The following is a 16,136-nucleotide window of genomic DNA, read 5'->3' as shown; positions in this document are numbered from 1 at the left end:
AGCTGCTGGTGTTGGTCCACTGTGTTTTATCAAGGGCAGGGTCAATGCAGCTCGCTATCAGGAGATTTTGGAGCACTTCATGCTTCCATCTGCTGAAAAGCTTTATGGAGATGAAGATTTGGTTTCTCAGCACGACCTGGCACCTGCTCATAGTGCCAAAACCACTGGTAAATGGTTTACTGACCATGGTATTACTGTGCTCAACTCTCCTGACCTGAACCCCATAGAGAATCTGTGGGATATTGTGAAGAGAAAGTTGAGAGACGCGAGACCCAACACTCTGGATGAGCTTAAGGCCGCTATCGGAGCATCCTGGGCCTCCAGAACACCTCAGCAGTGCCACAGGCTGATCGCCTCCATGCCACGCCGCACTGAAGCAGTCATTTCTGCTAAAGGATTCCCCACCAAGTATTGAGTGCAGAACTGAACATAATTATTTGAAGGTTGAGTTTTTTTGTATTAAAAACACTTTTCTTTTATTGGTCGGATGAAATATGCTAATTTTTTGAGATAGGAATTTGGGGTTTTCATGAGCTGTATGCCAAAATCATCAGTATTAAAACAATAAAAGACCTGAAAAATTTCAGTTGGTGTGCAATGAATCTAAAATATATGTAAGTTTATTTTTTATCATTACATTATGGAAAATAATGAACTTTTATCACATATGCTAATTTTTTGAGAAGGACCTGTTTTATGATTATAATTAGCACTTGATTGTAATCTGCTGCTCTAAAGCACTTCCTCATGTGAACACTAGAGGTCAGCAGAGAGTCCGATTTTACAGAAGTCCACACAGAACAAGATTTGAGCTCATTCGCAGTGCCTTCCCACAGTTATATACTTTACAAACAATCGCGTTTCACTCAAATTAAGGGTAAATAAAATTACAAACACATTAAACTTTAAAACTGAGCACTCATCCATTGATTTGACCACAGAATGAGCTCAATTCTCCGAGCTCCGACCTGTAAATCTTTCTCAAACACTGACTGTTAAAGCTGCTGATACACAATGCAAACCACAGGCTCTTATTTGAAGGGAGTAATTTCAGATGTCTCTGCCTCATCATGACCCTGTTGGTCTGCTTTCTGAGCCAGGCATTGAACACACACATTGTTTCTTAAGGCTGTTCTCTGAGTGTGTGTTCAGTCTGTGGCATTACACTGAAGCTCAGCACTGCTGCCTACAGACATGGGTGAGTCCAGCTTTTACACTCTTTAAAAGAGACGCTTACAGCTTTTTTCTTTATGATTTGAATGAAACATATTATGTGTATCTTGATAAACTAGTGCGAAGACAATGCATATAGAGATAGTAATATACAGCGATACTACAAAAGTGCCTCAGATCTGAATGTCTCTGCGTTAGACACGGAATTCCTGCACTTAAAGCTTCAGTTTCTCAGATCTAACTTTCCTTTTATTCCTTATTTGAGCTCTGTGTGTTTTGCTGAGTTTAGTGTGTGTATGAAGTCATTTATTCACACACTTTAACTTAAACTGTTCACTAACAGGAATAGTTTTTGAACAGTATATGTCTGATAAGTTCAGAACGAATGTGAAATGTTTTGCCGTTGCATTTGTTTGATATTTGGATATATTTAATAGTGCAGTTTATGAATGGTTCTGCTGGATATTAGACCTCAAATTTTTATTTGTCCTTTTGTATGTTCTGTAATAGTTTAAATTATATTTTAACATAACTTCACGAACAGCAGTGTTTGCTCTGTGAGAAAGTGTGTGTGTGTATATATATTAAAAGAGTAGTCTATTTTGCTCACCAAAGCTGTATTTAGTTAATGAAAAAAATGTCATATTGCCTACTTTCTAACCATTTATTCCTGAGATCAATCAAAGCTGAATTTATCATCATTACTCCAGTCTCCTCTTCAGTCACATGATCATTCAGAAGTCTGATATGATGATTTGCTACATTTATGATTATTATCAATGTTAAAAACAGTGTTTTCTGCTTCATATTTAATTTATATATATATATTTTTTTAAAGTAATTCAGTCAAGAACAGCTTTTGTTAATGTTATTATAGAGATGGCAGCAGAAATATTATTCTAATGCACGGATCTAATACACTGATACAAACGTTTTCTTTGTCAACCATTACGCTTACTTAATTTTGACTTATATTTGTATTAATTGTGTATTTGTCCATTGAAGTGCACTATACTAGCCTGACAAGCCAGAACCACATCAAGATATTTGGTCTGGAAAATCACCATTGACAGCTCAACAGGTGGGGTGGGATAACTGGTTGTCGTTCAAAATTCCCTCTGTACACAATTGGATAGTGCTACAACCAACCAGACCAACGTGAAGCGGAAAGATTAAACTTTCACCATATCCGGTTGGCAAAACTCCAAACCCCTCTCTTCCCTTATTAAGAATGACTTTAGTGCCATTCTTTGTTCTTTTCTCAGAGAAAAGCTTAACTCCAAGTCTTTCAGAGGTCAAAGCTGATTCGAAACACTGCCGTTCGCCAGCTTCTGTTTACATGTTTACTAGTAGCACGCAAGCGCTACTCGGCCGTCATTATGTTAAGCCCCGCCCATCAACTCTATACACGATGTGATTGGCCTGACCAGAGATTGTTTTTTACAGCTCAGACGTGTGTATTGAGAGTTGCTAGACGATACTCGCAGATTAGATTTGCTGGCTCTAGGGTGCGTCTAGATTTCTAGGCTAGCACTACACACTTGTGATGGGAGAAACAAAGCTTTTCAAAGATTCAAATCAATTGAAGCAATTGCTTCGCAAAACGATTCACTGTAAGTGTTCAACCGGTGACCCCTGCTGGACAGAACAGTGTAAATGCAACAAAACTCAGGACAAACATGCCTAAACTCCCTTTACAAACACAATGCAAATGTTTTATTAAAAGTCAAATCTATCAAATGCAATTAACCACTCATCAAATAAGATTAAATGTCAAGTTTCTGTATGTGACCACAAAACCATTCATAAAGGCCAATTTTTTGAAATAGAGATTTATAAATCATGAAAAAATACGCTTTCCATTGATGTGTTGTTTGTTAGGACAATATTTGAAAATCTGGAATCTGAGGTTGCAAAAAAATCTACATATTGAGAAAATCTCATTTAAAGTTTTCCAAATGAAGTCCTTATCAATACATATTTCTACTAATAATACATTAAAAAAATATCTTCATGGAACATGAGCTTAATATCCTAATGATTTTTGGCATAAAAAAGGGAAAATTTTGACCCATACAATGTCTTGTTGGCTTTTGGCACAAATATTGCCGTGAAACACAGGACTGGTTAAGTGCTCCAGGGTCACATTTATGTTCTTTTATCAATTTTCAGGGCTTGTTTTGTTTGTTCCATGGATTGCTCAGCTAAACAGGCCAATAAGAAACAGTCAACTACTATTATTCCTTTAAATCATACTAATGTCTAATTACAACATCTGTACATGTATAAAACACATAGACACTTGTTTGATTTCTCAGTGAATCCGCATGATTCAATCAGGCCCCATTTACACTGCATGGTTCAAGTGAGCCAATCCCGATATTTTTTTTTTTTTCCTCATGTTGCTCAGATCGGATATGACGTGAACGTGTAAGCAGTAAAAAAACGCATGAATTCCGATATCCTCAGATTGGATTCAGGTCTCACTCATATGTGGTAATGAATCCGATATGATTCGGATGCGTGCATTAGCGTCTGCCATGTAAGCGGTCAGATCGGATATTCCCCAGTAAATGCGAGTCGTACGGCATTGAAAAAAGGACGGAGGTGAACGACGTCAACTCAGGTGGACACAAACTGCGATCCAGTGTTGCCAAGTCTGCGGTTTTCATGCATAATTGGGCTACTTTAACACAGTTTTGAGTTGCAATTGGGCGGGTTTTGTTGTGAAACCTGGCAACCCCGTCAAGGGCTCTCCTCTTTTTCTCCGCCTTACGAGAGAAATGTTTGCCGACTTTAAAGATGTGTGGAACAGTGCAGACAGCAAAACATTGTGCAATCATTTTGTCTGCGTCCATTGCATATCGCGCTGTTTTACTTCCTTTCGCCGGTTAAGAACGTCTTGGGCTGTTTTCCCAGTGTACAGTGTAAATGCAAATATCGGATACGGGTCGCTTTTGAAAAGATGTAAGCGGGTCGTCAAAAAAATCGTATATAGTCACCAAATCGGAATTGTGCATCAAGACCTGCAGTGTAAATGCAGCCTCACAGAGATCATCGCCTCACAGTGGTGAACCATTGACGTTTCTAAACCGTGACGAAGCCTCATTTACTTAAATCACGTGGTTTTGGCTGTTTGATACGTGCTCTGAACCACTGATTCAACACAAAAGATTCATAAATGTTTTGAAGCGTCATGGAGCATTGATTCGTATTTGTCCATCACTATATACAGTATGAGAGGTGGCTGTCTGTGCACGCACTGTTTTCTTAATTCTTGCGCTTGAATGATTTAAAATCGCTTTTTCTGCGAGCACATTTTAGATGAGAAAACATTACGAGTCTTCTTGCGCGTGAATGGTTTACAGTAATATTAAAATGCACACAAAGGAATTGATAAGAGGAATTTAAATATTGAGTATTCAATTCCAGAGCCCAGAAACAATATTCGATTCCCAACCCTATAGTCACGACATATTTAAGTAAAATGATGATTTAAACAAAACAGCCAAAAATCATCCAGATATTCCTGTGTTTGTAAATCAAACCGCTTGACTCCATGTACGTGGGCTTTAACCATCAGGGTTCTGTCGTAGCTCAGTCCCAGATCTTCCCCCCTCAGTACTGAAACTGGTTCCTCCCCTAAACTCAGTTTAGTCCGTCTGCGGGGCCTGATGTGGCACCGGCTCTTTGTTTGCTTGTCATTGCTGGCCCTTGTGTGGTACCGAGACAAAGGCCATTGTCAGTGCAGCCACAAAAAGAGACACTCTGGCTCTTGGTCCTCCTTATTTTCTCACACTCCTCATGCCGTGGTACAGACCAGCTCCATCACACACCCCCACACACACACACACCAGCACATGATCCGGATGGAGGAAGAAGGGCCACTTACACCCGTCCACAGACACGGACTCAGACGCAGCTGCCTCTTTGTCGTAGTGTTTCAGATTTGGCACATGTGAATAGACGTCTCTGAGAGTATGAGCTTATATTGTTTTGGATTTGAATGAGCACTGTTTGCAGTGTATATTATTAGTGTTTATTATTTACTACACCCAGGTTGAGGGGTTTAGAGGGCTTGTTCAAATGCTTCACTTAGCAGCCATTACTAATCACACAGTCTAAGAGTCTGTATTTCTAGCACCAGCGCTCTGGGAGTTTATTTTAGGGTTACACTCTTGCTATATTCAATACATATTTTATTTGTATAGAAGCACTTTTTAAAACACAGCTATTGTTTCAGCAGCTTTATGAAAATGCTATCTTTCAACGCATTACTGAAGCAGTAAAAACAGATTGTGATCGTAGTGAGTGCAATAGAAGTGTAATAATGGCTTACAAGTCCATCTATTGTTGGTCTCATCACTAGTGAGGCTGGATCAAACTGGAGCTGGTGAAGTCTAACCCTGAGATGGACAAGAAAAGATGTGGTTTCATCAGATTTATCTTTAGTTTAGATTTAAACCGAGAGCATTTACAGGAAGGCCATTCAAGACTTTAGGAGCCGAATGCGAAAAAGCGCTAGAGTTTTATATTCTCTGTATCAATATCTTGGGCTCTATGATTTCAGCAATACTGAAAACGTCTATCCAGTCATTAAAATATCATAAAACACACAGAAACTCAAAGCTCTTCATGGCAACACGGTCAAAATAAAAGTTTGGTTTAACTTGAAGAAATTGTACAGTAAAATTGCTGTTTCAATGCAATAATTACTAACACTAATAATAATACTAATAATAATTTATTTTATGGAATAATCTGAATTTTGTCCATGTTTTAATTTTAAGATTAAATCTCTGTTGTGAAGCATTTTGACAAAAAGTTTAATTTCATATGATTAAAAGATAAATGTAATTAATGTTTAATGCCTTATTTAGATTGCACAGAACACAGAATTTGTAAGAAAAATATATAGTGAGAAAAATTGTTTTTATTAAATGTAAAATTTTCGTTAAATTGTATGTCGTATGATTTCAATCATTTTAGACATGCTTTTTGATTTGCTAAAATGTAATATAAACCATTATTCCTAGAAAATTAAAAGAGAAAACAACGGAGTTTGGGGGAAAAAACTACTAATTCCATAGGGCCCTAAAATCCCAGAACTTTGTTAAGCATGATGGATTGCAATGTGATAACAAAAGTAAAATACAAAGGAGAAAGTCGGTTTAGGGCCTTATAAGCGAGTATAGCAATATCTTATCATCAGTTTGAGCCTTAACAGGTATCCATTAGATGTGTGAACTAAAAACTCTAGCCTCTGGTTTCACAGACAAGGCTTAAGATGAGTTTTAACTGAAAGCATATCTTAAGATATGTCAGTATCATTCTTTTGTCTCAAGATGCACACCACTAATGTTTTAAGGCACGTTTTTAAAAATTTTTAAATGTCCAAACTGATCTAAAGCCTAATCTAAACCCTGTCTGTGAAACCAGGTTTATAAACTCATTTTGAAGCTGTTTAGATGCTAATTATATTGCATAAGATACTAAGTGTACTGGTTTTTGCTCAAGTGAATAATGTCTCCGTTTTATAAGAATTAAGAAACTGTAAACAAATGCTGGTAATTTTGGTGAAAGATGGTAAAAATGGTAAAAGACTTGTTAAGTTGCCTTACTCTATATGGTTGAAAACTAATAGACTGAGTTTTTGGAACTAGAAAAAAAATATACTTGTAATTCTTGAAAACTTTTCATTGCCAGAATTTCCTGTTTTTTGTTTGTTTGTTTGTTCGTTTTAATAAGTTTTGTACATTATGGTGTTATGTTATATCTTATGTTGTTCAATGAATGTTTATTAAATTATTTTAGTGTTGTGTGTTACCATATATTTGTGTGTACTGGACTTTACGTTATGGTGTTCAGGCCAGTTTTTCTGTAAATTTCAATTCATTTTTCTTAACTTTTTTACAGTGAAGGAAATGCCTGTTCATCCAGTCTTTAATACACTCTTCTAACATGGATCATTTTGACATTTCTAGAAGAAATACATCATATATCAGCATAACAATGCAAACTATTCTTGTGTTTACTAATAATATTTCCAGAGGCAGCTTTTATAAGGAAAACAGCAGCGGGCCTAACACAGAGCCTTGCTTCACACCATCATTTACTGGTGTCACATTAGGTGCTTCCTCTTTTGAACAGCTGGGAATATGTGTGAAGGTCTGAATGTCTGATATGGTAACTCATCAGAAAATGACACAAGCTGACCCTTGATATGCCTTTGTTATGAATCCTCAGGTTGTTATGAATGCTGTATGCGCTGTCTGGGAGGAGTGCCTTACGTCTCTCTAGTGGCCACTCTGCTGTGTTTCTCTGGCATTGCTCTGTTCTGCGGCTGTGGACATCAGGCCCTCACAGAGAGCGAGAGACTCATCGAGACTTACTTCGCCCGTGACCATCAAGACTTCATCACCCTAGCCTACCTGTGCGTGCCCGTAGTATCTCTAGAAACTACACTATATTGCCAAACGTATTGGGACGCCCCTCTAAATCACTGAGTTCAGGTGTTCAGTCTCTTCATGGCCACAGGTGTATAACTCCAGCTCTTGGCCTGCAGACGCTTCTACACACATTAGTGTAAGAATGGGTCGCTCTCAGGAGCTCAGTGAACTCAAGCGTGGGGCCGTGATAGGTTGACACCTGTGCAATAAGTCCATTTCCTACCTACTAAATATTCCACGCTCAACTGTTAGTGGGATTATAACAAAGTAGAAGCATTTGAGAACAAAAGCAACTGAAGTGGTAGGTCATGTAAAATTTCACAGCAGGGTCAGCGCATGGTTAGGGTCACAGTGCGCATAAGTCGCCAACTTTCTGCAGAGTCAATAGCTAGATTCCTCCTCACGGGGCCATCAGATGAGCTCAAGAACAGCGTAGAGAGCTTCATGGAATGGGTTTCAATGGCTGAGCAGCTAATCCAAGCTTTATATCACCAAGTGCAATGCAAAGCGTGGGATGCAGTGGAGTAAAGCAGCCTCGACTGGTCTCTGGAGCAGTGAGACATGTTCTCTGAGCGACCATTCATGCTTCTCTGTCTGGTAATCCCATGGATGAGTCTGGGTTTGGTGTTCGCCAGGAGAACAGGACTTGCCTGACTGCATTGTTCCAAGTGTAAAGTTTCGTGGAGGTGGGATTATGGTGTGGGGTTGTTTTTCAGGGGTTGAGCTTGGCCCCTTTGTTCCAGTGACAGGAACTCTTAATGCTTCAGAATACCAAGACATTTTGGACAATTTCATGCTCCCAACTTTGTGGGAACAGTTTGTGGACGGCCCCTTCCTGTCCCAGCATGACTGCGCTCCAGTGCACAAAGCGTCGGTCTATATAGACATGGATGAGTGAGTTTGGTGTGGAGGAACTTGACTGGCCTGCACAGAGTCCTGAGCTCAACCCGATAGAACAGCTTTGGGATGAATTAGAGCGGAGACTGAGAGCCAGGCCTTCTTGTCCAACATCAGTGCCTGACCTCACAAATGAGCTTCTAGATCCCATAAACACACTCTGTTAGAGCTGTTAGAGTTGCAAAGGGTGGGCAGACTCCATATTAAACCCTACGGATTAACAATGGGAGGACATTAAAGTTCATGTGCATGTAAAGCAGCAGGTGTCCCAAAACTTTTGGCAATATAGTGTATGTGTAATTTGGAACAATGTGCAATTCAGTCATTTTATTGTCCTCTTTCTCTTTCTCTTTCTCTTTCTCTTTCTCTTTCTCTCTCTCTCTCTCTCTCTCTCTCTCTCTCTCTCTCTCTCTCTCTCTCTTCTCTCTCTCTCTCTCTCTCTCTCTCTCTCTCCTCTCTCCTCTCTCTCTCTCTCTCTCTCTCTCTCTCTCTCTCTCTCTCTCTCTCTCTCTCTCTCTCTCTCTCCTCTCTCTCTCTCTCTCTCTCTCTCTCTCTTCTGTAGTATTGAGTATTTTCAGTACATCATCTATGGCCTGGCCTCGTTCTTCTTCTTGTACTGTATCGTCCTGCTGGCTGAAGGCTTTTACACCACCAGTGCAGCTCGCCAGTCATTTGGAGAATTTCGCAGTACAGTTTGCGGTCGCTGTCTCAGCACATCGGTGAGTGATTGATTTGCAATGTAGGTTTCAGTTTGCGTTGGCTACTTTTCAAAATGTTACACTCTCAAGTAGCCAACACCAACACACATGCTTTACTTTCGTTTTGACGTTTTGAATAGGGATGCACCATGACGACATTTTTGGCCGATGCCAAACACTGTTTATTTTTTAAAGCCAGCCAATAACCAATGTATTGGGCGATTAAATCTACATCCAAATTTGTATCTAATTTTTGAGAGTCTGATAACAAAATTACAAATTAAAATCTATGTCCCAAGCACACAATTATGATGTTCTCATTATACATTTATATAGCCGATATGACAGACTTGCGCTGCACATGTTTGCTCTGACCTGTATTTTCCTTTCTTTGAAGTGATTCCAATCATATTTCAGGCAATTCAAAACCATTATGATGAACAGTGTGCATCTGAAGTGTCTCAGCTCGAGGAAATAGTTCATTATTTTATTTTTTATTATCCTTTATTTTACCAGGAAATAATCCCATTGAGATTCAAAATCTCCTTTTCAAGGGAGTCCTGGCCAAGACAGCTGAAAAAATAAAAACAAATAATAATAACAAACGGAAAAAATGACAATTTTTTAATGAAATACATGTACACACAAATAACCGAAAGAAGACATTTAACACTTTAACATCATCTCAACAAAATCACCAGCAGCACTCAATAACATCACGTGTGCATTTAGTACTCAAATAGTCCTTTATCCTAGTTTTAAGTTGTGTCATTGTCGGTAGATACTCAAATTTGAGCTGTTTCTGCAATGTATACCAGGAAAAAGGTGCAAAAACTTTAAACGCACTTTCACCGAAAACAGTTCGCGTTTGTTGGATATCATACATGATTTGCCCATATGATCTAAGATTACAATTCATAGCAGTGACTTTTGGAGTCAGAAGAGAACATAAGTAAGAAGGCAATTTACAAAGTATGGCCTTAAAAAGAAAAGTATACCAGTGCTCCAGCCTGCGATTGTGCAAAGATGGCCAACCCACACTCTCATACAAGCTACAGTGATGAGTACAGAAATTAGAATCAGTTACAAATCTCAGTGCTGCATGATATACTGAATCCAACATTTTCAAAGAAGATTGATTTGCATGCATGTATAAAATATCACCATAATCCAGCATTGTCAAAAATGTTGTTTGTATAAGTGTTTTTCTCATACTAAAAGCGAAACAGCCTTTGTTTCTCTAATAGAACCCAACTTTACTCTGTTAAACACACTATATGCTGTTTGAAAGACAAATTTTCTTCTAAAAGGAAACCAAGATATTTATATACTGATACTCATTCAATTACTTTCTCATCTAGTGTAACAATTTGCCTCGCATCTTTTATTTTCTTTTGATATGTAAATTTATCAGCTTTAATACAGGGAGTGCAGAATTATTAGGCAAATGAGTATTTTGACCACATCATCCTCGTTATGCATGTTGTCTTACTCCAAGCTGTATAGGCTGGAAAGCCTACTACCAATTAAGCATATTAGGTGATGTGCATCTCTGTAATGAGAAGGGGTGTGGTCTAATGACATCAACACCCTATATCAGGTGTGCATAATTATTAGGCAACTTCCTTTCCTTTGGCAAAATGGGTCAAAAGAAGGACTTGACAGGCTCAGAAAAGTCAAAAATAGTGAGATATATTGCAGAGGGATGCAGCAGTCTTAAAATAGCCAAGCTTCTGAAGCGTGATCATCGAACAATCAAGCGTTTCATTCAAAATAGTCAACAGGGTCGCAAGAAGCGTGTGGAAAAACCAAGGAGCAAAATAACTGCCCGTGAACTGAGAAAAGTCAAGCGTGCAGCTGCCAAGATGCCACTTGCCACCAGTTTGGCCATATTTCAGAGCTGCAACATCACTGGAGTGCCCAAAAGCACAAGGTGTGCAATACTCAGAGACATGGCCAAGGTAAGAAAGGCAGAAAGTCGACCACCACTGAACAAGACACACAAGCTGAAACATCAAGACTGGGCCAAGAAATATCTCAAGACTGATTTTTCTAAGGTTTTATGGACTGATGAAATGAGAGTGAGTCTTGATGGGCCAGATGGATGGGCCCGTGGCTGGATTGGTAAAGGGCAGAGAGCTCCAGTCCGACTCAGACGCCAGCAAGGTGGAGGTGGAGTACTGGTTTGGGCTGGTATCATCAAGATGAGCTTGTGGGGCCTTTTCGGGTTGAGGATGGAGTCAAGCTCAACTCCCAGTCCTACTGCCAGTTTCTGGAAGACACCTTCTTCAAGCAGTGGTACAGGAAGAAGTCTGCATCCTTCAAGAAAAACATGATTTTCATGCAGGACAATGCTCCATCACACGCGTCCAAGTACTCCACTGCGTGGCTGGCAAGAAAGGGTATAAAAGAAGAAAATCTAATGATATGGCCTCCTTGTTCACCTGATCTGAACCCCATTGAGAACCTGTGGTCCATCATCAAATGTGCGATTTACAAGGAGGGGAAACAGTACACCTCTCTGAACAGTGTCTGGGAGGCTGTGGTTGCTGCTGCACGCAATGTTGATGGTGAACAGATCCAAACACTGACAGAATCCATGGATGGCAGGCTTTTGAGTGTCCTTGCAAAGAAAGGTGGCTATATTGGTCACTGATTTGTTTTTGTTTGGTTTTTGAATGTCAGAAATGTATATTTGTGAATGTTCAGATGTTATATTGGTTTCACTGGTAAAAATAAATAATTGAAATAGGTATAAATTTGTTTTTTGTTAAGTTGCCTAATAATTATGCACAGTAATAGTCACCTGCACACACAGATATCCCCCTAAAATAGCTAAAACTAAAAACTAAAACTTCCAAAAATATTCAGCTTTGATATTAATGAGTTTTTTGTGTTCATTGAGAAAATGGTTGTTGTTCAATAATAAAATTAATCCTCAAAAATACAACTTGCCTAATAATTCTGCACTCCCTGTATATCGGCCCAACATTATTATCAGGCCGATACCGGTATGGTGGTCGATGTATCATGCAGCTCTAGTTTCATGTTGTCATTGGTGTTAAACTGTTGAAAGCTGTTGAAATGCATCACTTGAATACATGTGTCACATAAGTGCACATTTTTCATTTTTGTGTGAACTATTGAATTCAAATAAAATGCATTAAACTGATATTTATATGCATTCCTCCCACAGTTCATCGTGATCACATACCTCCTGGTCGTAGTGTGGTTGCTGGTGTTCTCCCTCTCTGCGATTCCCGTGTATTTCTTCTACAACATGGCCAACACCTGTCAGACTATCAACTTCCTCTCTGAAACGCCCTCCAGCATCAACCAGCTGTGCATTGATGCCAGACAGTACGGTAATGACCCATTAATCTGTTCGGTCTCTCAACAGCTTACACATTTGATATCGCAGCTCTGTGATAATGATTAAAGTCCTGTTAATGATATGCCGGTCTTTTGAAGTGTCCTGATGTTCAGATATTCTCTGGAAAGAAGGACATGAATACTTGATTTCACATGTTGTTGCATTGCCACATGAGGTGCCATTTTGTCCATTAGCCAAAGAAAGTCTATGGGTGCTTCTCAAATGTAAAGCTGTATGTATTAATAAACTCTGGAAAGCTCAATCCTGACTTACTTTACGGCACTTTCCTGTAAAACTGTGCAAATAATTGTGGGTGATTGGAGGAGGTGAAGGATGTACTTAATACATCCTTAAAAAGAACAATGAAGACAGCTGAGATATCCAATCAGCTGAGCCATAAATGCCATGTGACCCTAATAATTCAAAACAAGAACACACTTACTTTTTCCTGGATCTACTAATTTATTCATAAAATAATTTTAAAAAGCCTTCATACTGGCGAGAGTACACCTTTTTATTTCTTTATTTACAAATTAAAATTAATTTTGATTTAACAGTAAAAAATAAAAAATCATAATTCCAATAAATCCCCATTATAAAAAAACGCTGCTATTGAAAATAAATTATTTTGCTTGGCAAATTTTTTATTTTATTTAACACTGAAGAAAACACATAAAACTGGAAATGATGTCATAGAGACTGTGTCAGAGTCAATAATTAAGTCTCTTAAAATCTGACCTTTTTATGACCAGGCGAGGTTATTTTTGTTATAAAATGTGTAGTGTGACGACTCCCTACAAATCGAATTATATTTATGAATTATTCAGTATTTCTTAATAATTACGATTTATACACTCGACTGTGGAAGGTGAAAAGTATTTTACTAACATGCTTTACTATTTACTACTGTTAGGCTACTTGATTGACATTTTTAGAGTCATTAAATTTCTTTTGTAAAAACAAAAAAGTATAGACAACCATAACCATAAGAAGAAAACAAATACATGAGGACATTTCTAAGAACTTGGCATGTAAGCACACTACTTTTTTCCATAATCATGGGCATTATTAATTGTAGTCTTGGAGTCTCTATTCTCATTCCGTGATGTTATTTATATTGACACAAATTTTATATTTTTCATGGTTACACAGAGTTCTGTCTCTTTCTCTCTAAGGTTTACTCCCATGGAAAGCAGTACCAGGAAAGGTTTGTGGGATGACCCTGTCGAATGTGTGCAAGACAAGAGAGGTAAGACAAAGCCTTGTCAAATCCAAAGCTAAGATCAAACATTCAGGCTGCGCAGTGAGTGTTTGGGATGTCACGTTTCGTCATTTGTTTTTCAGTTTTTCCTGACCTATGACCTGTACATCGCTGCCTTCGCTGGCGCGGGGATGACGGTCTTGGCTCTGGTGAGTGTGCAGAACAGAACACAATCACTCTGTGTTTTCATGACGCCGTTCCCGTAGGTGTCAAGGAATTCTGTTCCTGCATTTATTAAAGGGCTGGCTGTGATTTATTGTTCTCAGCTGTGGTTAGAAATGCCTTCGATGATTGTGAGAACTGTTTTTCAGTTTATTTTGTGTTTTGAGGGAGTTTTCGGCTCTGTGAAAATGTCATGACCACACATGCGACTTGCTGAGGTGTCTGATGTTTGATTTTCATTAAATTAAGCGAAATTCCTCTGACCCCCCACAACTCCCTAGAAACAATGTTGTAAAAAAACTGATTTTTATATATTTTTTTTATATATTTTTTAATTATATATATATATATATATATATATATATATATATATATATATATATATATATGTATATGTATATGTATATGTATATGTATATATATATGTGTGTGTGTGTGGTGGTCATGTGTAGTCATCACATTTTCACAGAGCCGAATACTCCCTCCAAACACAATTTTTTTTTCAGTCATATATATATATATATACTACATTAGTGGCTGTTACTATGGGCTGCTATAAACCACAGATATCAGATCAAACAGAGCTGAGCGAAGGTCAGGGGTTTCAGTCACAAATCACCAACACTCACCATGATTTACTGTAGTAAAACCACATGGATTTAATGTTGTTGTTGTCATTATGTATCTCAGGATTTGTACAACCTTTTAAGATTGAAATTCAAGCACTTTCCAATGGTTTTCAAGAGCTTCACACTTATTTCCAGCACTACAAAGCTCTAAATATCCGATTGTAATGTTATTTTTAATGTGATGGTTTGTAAAACTAAAAGTTTTACAAAAGGTCTTGTGAAAGTAATAGTCAAATGTATTTTTTAGTTTATTTTTTTTTTAAATTTGTAATCCATTTTGTAGCATTTTTATTTTAAAAAGATATGAAATGCCCACCACTATAACCAGCAGAAGAGCACTTATTGATTTATTAGCGATTTCCTGATAGAGTGTAGTTATGTGACATTATTTCTAGGGCATAGCTATGTGATGATATTTCTAGAGTGTAGTTATGTGACAATATTTCTAGGATGTAGCTATTTGACGATATTTTTAGGGTGTTGCTCTAACAGTCTTCCAGTCTGTTTCAGTGCTGATTTCTGATAGGCTGCAATTTCACTCCTCACCATTAGGGGGCGATCAAGTGATGCTGGGGTTAGGTAAAGTCAATTGATCAGTAGAGGAAGAATGAATGGCTTCCTCTCAGGTAGAATGCCAACATGCCTTGCATGGCTGTTGTTTGCAAATGTCCTTGTTGGAAAACGGTTGATTTCATGCTCAACTGTAAGTAACTGTTTATATTTTCTGTTTATTGCTGAAGAAATGCAGGTTAAGGCCAATTTACTTCCAAAAGAAGCTGAATGGTAATTTATTTAGTTTGATTTGATGCAGATAATTAACAGAAGGTTTATATGTTTGTAGAAGGACTTTTCTTGTTCTTTATATGCTTAATGCATATTTTTGTCAGCTTTGTGGATCTGGAGGGGATTGTTACCACATCTGATGATAACTAAAGATTATGAACAGAGGAACTCTTCTGTGGAAATCGATGGTCAGATAGAACTATAAGGTTGTTCATTGACTGCTTTTTCATTGGATATTATTGTCATCGGACAGGCAACTCTGGCCCTCACAGTAACAGATCAGACATTCTCTGACTCTTTAACTCTCGCACGCACCTTGTTTTACCCAATAGTCTGAGCTATAGTCTGAGTGATATGTTAATGGAATGTAATCTCTGAGATGCGTATGTCATGGTGTGCATTTTATGTCTTTTTGGTGCTGTTTGTTTGAGGGGCAGAATTTATGGTGTTTCTTTTATATGTATTTGGTTTGGGCTTAATATAAAAACAAAGAAACAGTTTGCGGTTTCCGCATTAATGTTTATGACCCTCCCTTGAATTTAGATGTTTAATCAGCATTTGTTCAAAGTAGCATGTGCAGTTATATTGCTATGTGACGATATTTCTAGGGCGTTGCTGTGTGACGATATTTCTAGGGTGTTGCTATGTGACGATATTTCTAGGGCGTTACTGTGTGACGATATTTCTAGGGTGTTGCTATGTGACGATATT

At 38.1% G+C, this 16,136-nt stretch overlaps 2 protein-coding genes across 4 annotated transcripts in view; both read left to right on the top strand.

Moving 5' to 3' along the window:
• Window positions 1–833: 833 nt before the first annotated feature.
• plp1a (proteolipid protein 1a) overlaps window positions 834–16,136 on the top strand; it is a 36,473-nt gene continuing 21,170 nt past the window's right edge. For all 3 annotated transcript variants that reach the window (XM_067456833.1, XM_067456831.1, XM_067456834.1), the window contains exons 1-6: window positions 834–1,198; window positions 7,420–7,606; window positions 9,082–9,238; window positions 12,414–12,582; window positions 13,766–13,839; window positions 13,935–14,000. In XM_067456833.1, coding sequence (XP_067312934.1) covers window positions 1,195–1,198; window positions 7,420–7,606; window positions 9,082–9,238; window positions 12,414–12,582; window positions 13,766–13,839; window positions 13,935–14,000 — 657 coding nt within the window. In that variant the 5' untranslated portion in view covers window positions 834–1,194. The remainder of the gene's footprint in view (window positions 1,199–7,419; window positions 7,607–9,081; window positions 9,239–12,413; window positions 12,583–13,765; window positions 13,840–13,934; window positions 14,001–16,136) is intronic.
• Window positions 5,136–16,136, top strand: part of fut11 (fucosyltransferase 11 (alpha (1,3) fucosyltransferase)) — a 41,352-nt gene continuing 30,351 nt past the window's right edge. The window contains exon 1 of the mRNA XM_067456830.1: window positions 5,136–5,145. The gene's annotated coding sequence lies outside the window, so the exon portion shown is untranslated. The remainder of the gene's footprint in view (window positions 5,146–16,136) is intronic.

This window comes from Pseudorasbora parva, chromosome 11, assembly GCF_024679245.1.
Source record: "Pseudorasbora parva isolate DD20220531a chromosome 11, ASM2467924v1, whole genome shotgun sequence".
NCBI lineage: Eukaryota > Metazoa > Chordata > Actinopteri > Cypriniformes > Gobionidae > Pseudorasbora > Pseudorasbora parva.
Note: the sequence above shows the minus strand (reverse complement) of the source record. Positions and strands in the feature narration are given on the sequence as shown.